Raw genomic sequence first — 12,049 nt, 5'->3', positions numbered from 1 at the left:
ATGAAGAAGATGCCAAAGAAAATGTGATATGGACACAGTGAAAGCAGACTTTAGGTTGGTGAACAGATTTGAGAACAGCTTTCTGGTTATTCTGATTGGACCATTTCTTCTACAGAAAGGGGTGAAGAACTGGAATCAAAATTTATTGACTATGGATAAGGTTTAGAAACTTATCAGATGCTTATACACTTAGCTTTCAGAGTAGTGCAGGCATTAAGTTCTATATTCCCTGATAGAGACCAAGCAATAGCCACCATCTTAGATAGGATTTATGACTTGGTGCATACTTACTGACAACAAGATAAGTGATAAGCTTATCCAAGAAGGCCAAGGCCTAGAATCCATTATTCACCAGGACAATGAAACTTTGTTGTATCACAAACAAAAATGAAGTTGAATGAGTCATTTTTTTCCTACTAAGGTACTACTTTATAAATTAATGTGACAGTGTATATTAAGATTCCATCTATTTGACCCTAAGTTTTTTCTTTCAGGTATAATTTTAACAGTTGTATTTCTCCAAATGAAGAAAAATAAAGGCAAAGAGAATGTTGAAAATGCTCAAGCATCTGAAGCCAAACCTCTGAGAAACTGAATTTAAATATTTGAGTTTATGTACCAAGTGCCATTTCAGTAACACAACCATTTAATCCCATAATTTTGCTTTTCATCCAAAATGTGCACTATAATTTTTTTACAGATATAACTTCTTGCCTTTAATATTTTATTGCTTTTCATTATTTTGTGTACTCTAGACATTACAGATATTTTCCATTTTCTCATGACACTGTTCCCCTCTGCAAAAAAAAATCTTCACTATTTATTCCAAAACAAAATGTATGTGTTTTTCCCTTTTAGGGAAAAATGGGATGATGAAATAGTCTGTACATTTTTGCTGCATCAAGGAGATTTATCAGTCTTCCTGGATTCCATTTATGCTTTTTATCCATCCTGTGTCTCCTTCTTATCTCCTTTAGTATTTTAGTAATTTAAAAACATTTGTTGGAAAAAAGGCAAAGTGAAGTTTTATTAAAAATGAAAAGAAAAGCCTCATCCCTTAGTTTAAACAGAAACCCTCTGATGTTATCAGCCCTCTTTAGTTCAGTGTGGCTTATGCTGCTCTTCATTTGAGGTCTTTCCACTTGGGAATGTCGCAAGCCCACTACGGGCCACGTAAAGGCCCACTGCAGAAACTAACCACTGGCCGGGTTTACTTACTACCTACTCCTCGTACATGCTGCGCATGGTTCCCTTTATGTGTATATTAATGAAGTTTTGGTTACTGTATATTTAACGTGTGTGGGGAGATAAGGAAGCATGAAAGAAGTAGTGACAAAAATCAAGAATAAATGTTGGATGTGGTTGTTTTTGTTTCCTGAATCTCTGGCTCTGCTTCCTTGTTCTTTGCATTTATTGGAAAAGGTCTGGATAACAACACTCACCTATTGTTTATCAAAATTGCCTTCTATGTAGAATTATCCCAAGAGGAGGGGGTCTATAATGAAATACAAATTCACTGTTCTCATGACCATGGGTTGAAAGGTTTAAGGCAGATATGCTAGGAATTTAAAAAATTTAAATGAGAACCTTAGAGATTTGGAAGCATTTCTAGACCCAGAGCTGTTGTCAACACCTGATTTGAGCTTGAAAGCATCAACATTACACTACCACTCAAAATTTTCAAGAATTTTCTGAGAGGAACAATAATGGCTGAAGCAGGCCACAGAGTTGTGTTTTTCATAAATAATCCTCTGTGGGCTTCAATTTTTAAAGTAAAAAAAGTAAAACAAAAGAAAATATTCAAACTCGGTTTCTAAGACATCAGTATTGCTTTCTTTTATCCTGTGCTTCAAACTATTTTGCCGTTTTTTGTTTTTGTTTTTCACATGAGGCCGTTGGGAGTCTCATAAGGGTAAGATTCTTTCTTGTATTAACACACATTAAAATTCAAAACAAAAGAAAACAAAATACAAGAGCACCAAAAGCAAATTTACTTCACAAATTATACCCCAACTGTTGGGCGGATAAAATGTATTATGCTCACTTTGTTAAAGATGCCATCGCCCAGGTGATATTAATGTGTGTTGGAGGCAGACAGGATCTTTGTAGCCTGGGGCTTGGTTTTGGGATTAAGCCTCTCCCACCCGTCTTGATGTGGGGTGGTACAATCCTATCATGCCTCAGAGAAGTGACTTTGTATTAAGAGACTTCCCTATTATGTATATTGGATTAAGGGTTTGGATTTCTACACTATAAAATGGGGGCAAAACGGGACTTGGCTCTTGGTTCCTGAGATTAGCATGAGAGAGCAGAGAAAGTAGAGCCAGCAGCGGAAGGCGGCCACGTGGAGGAGGCCAGGAAAAGCAGCCAAGATGGTGGAGTGCTGAGTGAGATGCCAGTTTGTACAGAGTTTGTATCTGGGATAAGGCAGGAGATGGGGAACTGAGGAGAAGAAGGCTGGTGAGCTAGAAACCTTTGATTCTAGGAAACTCGGATAAGTCAGTGGCTTTGTGAGCACTGAGTGTGACTGGGTTTTGGAGCCCAGTGTGTATTTTTACTTGCCTGCCGGGTGCAAGGTAGGATTAAAGGTTATGGCCCACCAGTTTTTGGCTCCATGGTTTCTTTACCGACTGTCCGAATCCAATGCGAACCTGCATGTGAATGGCCACGATGGCGGCTCCTGGCCTTACACCAACCTACAGAATAATCTAAAATCATAGCAACTTTTATAGTTATTTTACTTGTGTGTTATTGACCAAGAGTGACTGTGACCTAACAGTTGGGACACTTAAAATTGCATTATTGCTTGTCTTGTTTATTTTCAAGGAATCATATTATTATTACCTAAAGATCAAGGCAGTTTCAAGACAAATCTGCTTGAGGTGGGCTCAGGGAGTCTCTCCTGCCTCAACTTAATGTCCTTTCTGGAACAACTTGTATCACTTTATAGACTGATCACATAGAATCTTTACATCTAAAATCATTGATTAATATTCATATTTCTTGTGCTGTTTCTTCCTTGGATGGGCCCCTTCTCTCAACCTTCTCTTCTTTCCATAATCAGATCTTACCGATTCTTAAGGTCAAAAAGACCACTTAAATATTTATTGGTCTCTCTAGGAAGCCTTCTCTGATTTCCCATAGAAGACCACTCCACTGCCTCATCTAAAATTGCACATTGTAGTGAGAAAATCTGTCAGGTCAGGATTCATTTTCTCTTCTGGGAAGAGCACTTATATTTTTCACTGGAAAACATTTCTTTGCCACCTAACCAATCTATGTAGTTTGGGTAGAGCCACATACTGTTTTTCTCTATTCCTCCTGCTTTAGAGATTAGTACTTTATCTCAGTGAGACTCACTTCTAGAATTTTAGTTGCAACTTTAGGGAAAGAGCTCCCTTTATATTGAATTTGCTAAACTAGTAGGAAGTAAACTTAGAGCAATCTGGTAACCACAAGAGGTGAGCCTATCTCAGCTGAATGAGGACCACAGAGAGTCAGGATATTACAGGAGAGTTATTTAAGAGGACCCGGATTCAACTGTGTCTGGACTTTTCCATCCTGTGAGCTGTTACTTTCTCTTTTTTTTACTTAAAGCTCAATGAATTTATGCTCCTTGCAACAAAAAGAGTGGATATTTTTACCTTGCTTATGGCCCTTCTCATGTTCTGTAATTAGTGCCCATTTACTCTCCCCAACTGGTCTGGGACTTCTCAGAATCATCTCAGTGTGAGTTATGGTTAGGGAGAGAGTTAGGATTAAGGTTGAGTTTATGATGAAGGTTAGGGTTAGAGTAGAGTTAGCTTTGAAGTTAGGTTTGGGGTTTAAATTTGGGCAGTGTTAAGGTTAGTGTTAGCTTAAGAGGTAAAGATAAGATTAGGGTTAGGGTTAAGTTAGGGTTAGGTTTTAAGTTAGGTTTAGGCTTAGGGTTAGAATTAGATTTAGGTCTAGTGTTAGGGTTAGGGTTGAGCTTATAAGAGTTAGGGTTAATGGTAGAGCTAGAGTATCTTTAAGGTTGGGGTTTGGGTTTAAATTAGTGTTACTGTTAGAAGTAGTTTAAAGAATAAGGTTAGGATTGGTTTTACATTTTGAGTTTGAATTATTTTTAGGGTTAGGGTTAGAGTTAATAAGGTTGGGGTTAAGGTTAGGGTTGTGGAATAAAAGAATTCTCTCAATGCCAATATGACAAATTTGGACTCATATTGGCTCCCACATAATTTTTTGAAGAATGGATAAAAGAAATAGTTAACCTGTTTTGGTCAATATGCTGTTGTCATTGAAGTGTTACCCATTAGACAAGATTGTTGGTAATTCTTTGTGTTTACTTAAATTATATTCAAAGATTTCTTAAACTCCTACTTCACTGTATTACTTTCTCTATATACAAACCTGATACTTCATTCAAACATCTTCAGAGCTATCTGTAGTGGCAAATGAGTCTTATGAATTATAATGCCCCCAAGAATTTTTAGATAGTTAAAAAATAGCTATGAGATTGAAAGTGTCTCAGTGGTAGGGTTGAGAGGTATAGGTGGGAACACTTGGAAGAAACTATATAAAAAGTCTCAGGGGTTTTAGGGGAGCAGTAAATTAAGAATGGAGACCTCAGGGTATTTGTCTTGGCATAGGAGGTAACCTATAGGCAGGAAGTTGAGGCTACCTCTGAGATATCTAGTGCAAAAGGGAAATGAAATGATTTGTTTCCAGCATTTAGTATAATGCTATATGCATCATGGAAGCTTGTTAAACTTAGAACCCTAAAAGTTACCCAAAAAGAAAGGATTCCAAGATGGTGATGGAGTAGATGGACGTTCCAACTGTCATTTCACAGACCAAATTGTATTACAACTAAATATAAGAACAATTATATTGAAAAACCAACTTTGGACTAAATGAAGAGGATTACATAACCAAGGAGTCACAGAAGTCACAGCAAGACTGGTAAGAAAGGCAAAGATGCAGAAAGGGTGACCCTGCTCCCAGAAGTGAGTGGCAGCTGAGGATCCAGAGGGATTCCCAGCTGTGGGGAGGTTGACCCTGAGAGGTGAGGGTCCTAAGCCCCAGGCTGGTGCCCAAGACTAGAGCTCCATAGCCTAGAAGAGGTACACATAGCATTTGGCAGTGAAAAGAGCTGAGATTTCTGTCTGTGAGAAAGAGATGAGAGCTCTCAAAGATACAGTCACCATCTTAAAGGGCCCATACAAAGATCTCATTCATAGCCACTTACCCAGGGCTCTGGTGGAGGGAGGGCTGAGAGGACTAGACTTACATGGGAAAAGTATGAAGTTGGCCCAGGAAGAGACACTGTGGGAGATGGCCACCTGAACCACTGTGCTGAGTCATTCTCCAATACAGGGCGTCCTCAGGTTATGACAGCCTTGACATATGCCATTTCAAGTTTATGCCATTCACTCCCATAAAAACTTTAAAGAGTTGAGACATGAGTGTTTCAGCTTATACTGTTAGCATCATACTTACAGACTACATTGGTGAGCTAGTTCGGTTGCACATGACAGAGAAATACACAGTAATGTGGCGTATGAGTGAGGGAGTTGACATCCCCCCAGTAAGCTTGATTACGCTATTTTGGACTATTAAAAGCGCAAATGTTCCATTTATGTTGCTTTGGCAACTTTCTAGACCTTATCATGGCTTCTAAACTGTGTTAAGATAGGTAAGTGACTTAGGCTAGGGTGTGTTTCAACTACAACAAAATTCAGGTTACGTCACTGTTGTAGGAACAGAATTGTGTTGTAACCCAAGGATCCCCTGTACTGCAGTCACCATCGTTCTTGGGTGGAGTAGTCCTTTCCTTGAGGCATCAGCCTGGGAGAAAGCAACTGCCCCACCCTCGGGAACCTCTCTTGCCCCACCCTATGGAGACTGGGCCATTCTGAGAAGTAAGCCAGGAAGCAGGGGGTGTATCAGTGACTCAGTTTTCTGGTGTGGAGACTGGAGATTCTCTCCACATTCTCCTGAGGTTATGACTGGTGCTTATGCCTCATAGGAGATTTAGTGGACACTGTCCAGACTTTGGGCGGGCCAAATCTCTGGGTTTCAAAGGCTACAACCACCAGACTCCTGGTGGCCACACCCTACTAAAGTCTGAAAAAGTCAGAACAGACTGACACCTGGGGCCAGGGGTGGGAGCCACACTCACCACCTTCCTTAATCCCCAAATTGCTCCAGGTTTTAGACTTTACCAGAGAGTGTTTTTCAGTGGCCAAGCCCAACTATCAGCTAGCAGACAGAGGCAGCAGGAGGCAATTCCCAGGGAACTTTGGGTCTTTGGCTGAATTTCCCCCATGCCCAGAGTGGGTAAAAGCCAGCCTAGGTCTTGTGGCTTCGTATTTCCATGTCCACCTGGGCCGAGCAGAGGAAGCCACAAACTCTGGTTTGCTTGTAGCTCCAAGGAAGTTGCTGAGGGCCTGGCCTGTGGTGGCGCAGGGGATAAAACATCAACCTGGAATGCTGAGGTTGCCAGTTCGAATCCCTGGGCTTGCCTGGTCAAGGAACATAACATACAAGAAGCAACTACAACAAGTAGATACTTTCTGCTTCTCCCCCCCTATTTCTCACTTTCCCCCAACCTCTCTCCCCTCTCTCCCCTCTCTCCAAAATTCAATAAATAAAATCTAAAAAAAAGAGTTAAAAAAGCAAAAAAAAAAGTTGCTCAGGGCCAGTCACTGGCAGTGTCCTGCCCTTCACTGGTCTGTGCCAGCTTCCCTCCAGGGTGGCCAGGGTTGGCACATCCAGTGGCCAGCTACAGAGAGCAGTAGTTCAAGACCTAATGACCCTTGCTGGTAGCATGTCTGAAGGGAGGGCTTGTTGGACATTGGGCCCAGCTGAGGTGAGTTCCACTTTCTGCCATCAGCACCTGTACAGTGGCTTGCACGTGCATTGGACAGGGTGGATATTCACAGTTAGCCAGCCCAGGTCCTGGATATCCTGTCCCACTGGAGGAAGGAAAAAAAGCTTGGGACATGGACATTCAAGTTGTGGGTTCCCTGGAGCCTATCGTTGGGACTGCTTGAGGGACTTAACCACTTTCTGGGGAGACACAGTCAGCTCCAGGGGAGGACACTTTAGCCTTCCTCCCTGAGACTGGGAGCACCCCAGCTGGAAAAACTTCTGCAGAGGAGACTGTCAGCCCCACCGAATCTGAACCTACTGCTCACCTCACGGGGAGAAATAGAATTGGAGTTTCTATCAGTGTCTGACAGATTAAGCTCTGGAGTAGGGGCCACTTCCCCTGTACTAAGCTCCTGACTGAGAGACCCCTGAAGTAGAGGATTCTACTAACATTGTATTCCTAACCTCAGCTGCACTAATCAAAGAAGCTTGCAACCTGTAGAGTGGTTGGCAGGTGAGGTCAGTCTGAGACCACAGTACAGTCTTTCTACAGAAGACCCAGGCAACTGCAAGAGGAGGTGGAGAAGGTATAAAGTAGAAGTAAATCTTACAGTAAATTGACATTTTATGGAGCTGCTGTCAGTTCTCAGCAGGAGAAAGCTAATCCTTATACACAGGTTGGTCTCCCACACTACTCAGGCACTGAAAATACAGACACATATAACAAACAGAGCATTAGCTCCAATCAAGTAGTCCATGAAGGGTTACAAACAACTGCTAACAACATCCCGTATTTGAACCCCACCCAAGAGGATCCAGAACCTCTTAGATGTGGCTGGCAGTCCACATCAACACTAGACTCAGCTGGCTACATAAGCAGCATGCCCAAAAGTGGAGTCCAGCAGTCACTAGACACAGCAGAGAATTAAAACGCCCAACAGGACAGACAAACCACAGCATCTAATACAGGGGTCCCCAAACTGTGGCCCGTGGGCCGTATGCGGCCCCCTGAGGCCATTTATCCGGCCCCCTCCGCACTTCAGAAGGGGCACCTCTTTCATTGGTGGTCAGCGAGAGGAGCATAGTTCCCATTGAAATACTGGTCAGTTTGTTGATTTAAATTTACTTGTTCTCTATTTTAAATATTGTATTTGTTCCCGTTTTGTTTTTTTACTTTAAAATAAGATATGTGCAGTGTGCATAGGGATTTGTTCATAGTATTTTTTATAGTCTGGCCCTCCAACGGTCTGAGGGACAGTGAACTGGCCCCCTGTGAAAAAAGTTTGGGGACCCCTGATCTAATACATGTAATCAAGGTTGACCCTTAGAGCTATCCAGCCTGAAGGGATAACCTCTCCCATGAAAGGATCCACTGCAGTCAATATTCACTTACAACAGGAGTATAAATAAACCCTCAAGAAGCATTCCAGAAGCAAGGAACTCAGGTGACCTAGAGGTTAGTACCACTGAACCCATCTTCCTCATACAGATACCACAAAAATTTGAAAGTCAGAGCAGAGCTAACAAATATATAGACAAAATGGGCAGAAAAAGAAATATGACCCAAATGAATGATCAAGAGAAATCTCCAGAAAAAAGAACTAAATGAAATGGAAGTAACCAAACCACCTGATGCAGAGTTTTAAATAATGGTTTTTATGATGCTCAAGAATCTTTGAGCAACAACAAATGATCACAATGAGAACTTAAACAAAGAGATTATAAACATTAAAAAGGACATTGAAATCATAAAAAAGAACCAGTCAGAAGTGAGAAATACAACTGAAGAAATAAAGACTGCACTAGAAGGCCCTTGCTTGTTGGCTTAATGGTAGAGCGTAGGTCTGGCGTTGTGGACAAGGCCCATAGGGGGTGAGGATGATGGAGACACAGAGACTCAACTCTGGGGACCAGGTTCAGTGACACAGATCCACTTTATTCAGGAAGTAAACTAGCTTATATACATGGGTTCAGCCAATAGGATGTTACAGCATGTCCTTCATAGCCAATGGCTGAAAAGATCAGGGAGCTATGTGGTTGGCACTGAGTCACTTCCTTACAGCAGGCGAGCACCCTTCCCAGTTGTGCCCAGGAGGCTTCTGGGAGCTGGAGTGTTCTCACAGCATTGCATCAGCCACAGCTGTTAGGAATGCACTCTGCACTCCACCCACATGGCATGTGGAAATCTTGGGTTTGAGCCCAGTCAAGGCACATGGGAGAAGCAACTATCTGCTTCTCCACCCTCCTCTTACCTTTCTCTTTCTCTCTCTCTCTTTCTCTCTTTTTCTCTCCTGCAGCCATGGTTTGAATGGTTTGAGCAAAGTTGGATACAGGTGCTAAGGATGGCTCTGTGGTCTTGCCTCAGGTGCTAAAATAGCTTGGTTGCTGAGCAATGGAACAATGATTCCAGATGGGAAGAGCATTGTCCTATAAGGGGCTTGCTGGGTGGATCCCTGTAAAGGTGCATGCTGGAGTCTGTCTCTGCCTCCCTGCCTCTCAAATAATTAATAATAATAATAATAATAATAATAATAATAATAATAAAGACTGCATTAGAAGGAATCAACAGAAAGCTGGGTGAAGTGGAGGATCAAATCAGCAATTAAGAGGACAAGATAAATGTAAGCATAGAAGTAGAGTAGCAAAAAGAAATGAGGCTCAGAAAGACTGAGGAAACTCTAACAGACCACTGAGACAACATGAAGAGAAACAACATCTGCATCGTAGGGGTTTCTGAAAGAGAAGAGGATGACAAAGGGATAGAAAACTTGTTTGAAGAAATCATAGTGTAAACTTCCCAAACTGATGAAGGAAGAAGCCATACACATTCAAGAAGCACAAACCATTACTGATCAACCCTAAGGAGACCCACACCAAGACACATCATAATTAAATGCCAAAGTTAAGAGATGAAGAAAGAATACTGAAAGTTGCAGAGAAAACCAATTAATTATCTACAGAAGAGCCTCCACAAGGCTGACATCTGACTTCTCAACAAAAACACTTGAGGCCAGAAGGGAATGGCAAGAAATATTTAAAGTGATGCAAAATAAGAACCTACATCCAAGACTGTAGCAAGCAAAACTCTATCCAGCAAAACTGTCCTTTAAAATTGAAGGTGAAATAAAGAGCTTCCCATGGGGAAAAAAGGCTCAAGGAGTTTATTATCACCAAATCAGCACTGCAAGAAAATTTTAAAAGGGCTATTATAAGAAGAGGAAAGGAAAAAATGAAACCAAGAGAAAGAATTATAGGTTTAAAGAATACTAAGTACATATCAATAATAACATTAAATATAAATGAATTAAATGCTCCAATCAAAAGACATAAGGTTAAGAAACCTTAATCAAATGCATGGATAAGAAAACAAGACCCATATAGATGCTGTGTACAAAGACGCACCTCAGAACAAAAGATACACATAGACTAAATGTGAAGGGATGGAAAAAAAATTCCATGTATATGGAATTTTTCCATGGAAAAGAAAAAAAGCTGGGATAGCAATACTTGTACCCAACAAAATAGCCTTTAAAACAAAGTCTATAAGCCCTGGCCGGTTGGTCCTAGCGTGCGGAGGACCTGGGTTCGATTCCTGGCCAGGGCACACAGGAGAAGCGCCCATTTGCTTCTCCACCCCTCTGCCACGCTTTCCTCTCTGTCTCTCTCTTCCCCTCCCGCAGCCAAGGCTCCATTGGAGCAAAGATGGCCTGGGCGCTGGGGATGACTCTGTGGCCTCCGCCTCAGGCGCTAGAGTGGCTCTGGTCGCAACATGGCGATGCCCAGGATGGGCAGAGCATCACCCCCCTGGTGGGCAGAGCGTCGCCCCATGGTGGGCGTGCCGGGTGGATCCCAGTCGGGCGCATGCGGGAGTCTGTCTGACTGTCTCTCCCTGTTTCCAGCTTCAGAAAAATGCAAAAAAAAAAAAAAATGCAAAAAAACAACAACAACAACAAAGTCTATAGTAAGGGACAAAGAAGGTGGCTATATAATGATAAAGGGAACAATCTAACAAGAGGATATAACCATTGTAAATATTTATGCATCAAATATAGGAGCACCTAAATATTTTATATATAAAACAGTTTTTGATGGACATAAAGGTTTGATATGGTATCAATATAGTATACAATCAATAATATATATATATATATGATTGCTAGTGCACTATATGCAACCTATTTCCTAGATTGTCTTTGGCACCACCCCCCTCCCCCAAGAATACAAGAGAGCTACTGAAGCTGGACATTCTCATATCCCCTGAGGAGAACTACTGAAGCAGTACATTCCCATACCCTCTGAGGAGATGACTGCTGTCCCAAGAAGCAATAAAGACAGCGATTAAATTGAAATGGCATGGAGAAGAAATTATATTGTAATTCCAGGAAATGGCCATCCTGCTTGATGATTCTTACAATGCCAGGAACCAGCTATTCTGCTTTATGACTAACTGCATGTCCCCCGTTATACTAACCTTATCTGAAAAAGTATATAATCAGTCTTTGCAACTGAGATTGTAAGACAGGGTTTGGGCTAGGATATGCCCTCTGTCTTCTCAAATTGCTGGAAATCTTGATTAAAGATGCCTGTTTCCCTCGCAAACCCAGTCTCTACTTATTAGCTATTGTGGTGGCAGGTGATGGGAATTCCAGACCAAATGTAGTCTGGTAACAGGGTGAGGTCAATAACAATACAATAATAGTAGGGAATTTTAATATCCCACTAACATCAATGGATTGATCCTCCATACAGAAAACTAGCAAAGAAACAGCGGCCTTAAGTGACACAATAAATCAACTGGATTTAATTGATATCTTCAAAACATTTCACCACAAAGCAGCAGAATATACATTCCTTTCAACTGCTCATGGTACAATTTCTAGGATAGACCACATGTTTGGACACAAAACAAGTCTCAATAAATTTAAGAAGATTGAAATCATATCAAGCATCTTCTCTGACTACAAAGGCATGAAACTAGAAATCAACTACAATAGAAAAACTAAAAAACATTCAAACACTTGGATGCTAAATAGAATGTTATTAAGTAATAAATGGGTTAACAATGATATCAAGGAAGAAATTAAAAATTCCCTTGAAACAAATAAAAATGAACATACAACAACCCTAAATCTATGGGACACAGCAAAAGCAGACCTGAGTGTTCATAGCATTACAGGCATAAATTAAGAAGCAAGAA

General features: G+C 41.2%; 1 protein-coding gene across 2 annotated transcripts in view; it reads left to right on the top strand.

Annotated features, from left to right (window-relative positions):
• The window catches only part of CDH17 (cadherin 17), a 105,526-nt gene extending 104,146 nt beyond the window's left edge, over window positions 1-1,380 (top strand). For both annotated transcript variants that reach the window (XM_066379136.1, XM_066379135.1), the window contains exon 18: window positions 495-1,380. In XM_066379136.1, coding sequence (XP_066235233.1) covers window positions 495-595 — 101 coding nt within the window. In that variant the 3' untranslated portion in view covers window positions 596-1,380. The remainder of the gene's footprint in view (window positions 1-494) is intronic.
• The last annotated feature ends 10,669 nt before the right edge of the window (window positions 1,381-12,049 follow it).

The sequence above is a fragment of the Saccopteryx leptura genome, chromosome 3, assembly GCF_036850995.1.
Source record: "Saccopteryx leptura isolate mSacLep1 chromosome 3, mSacLep1_pri_phased_curated, whole genome shotgun sequence".
NCBI lineage: Eukaryota > Metazoa > Chordata > Mammalia > Chiroptera > Emballonuridae > Saccopteryx > Saccopteryx leptura.
This window is presented reverse-complemented; position numbering and strand designations above follow the sequence as displayed.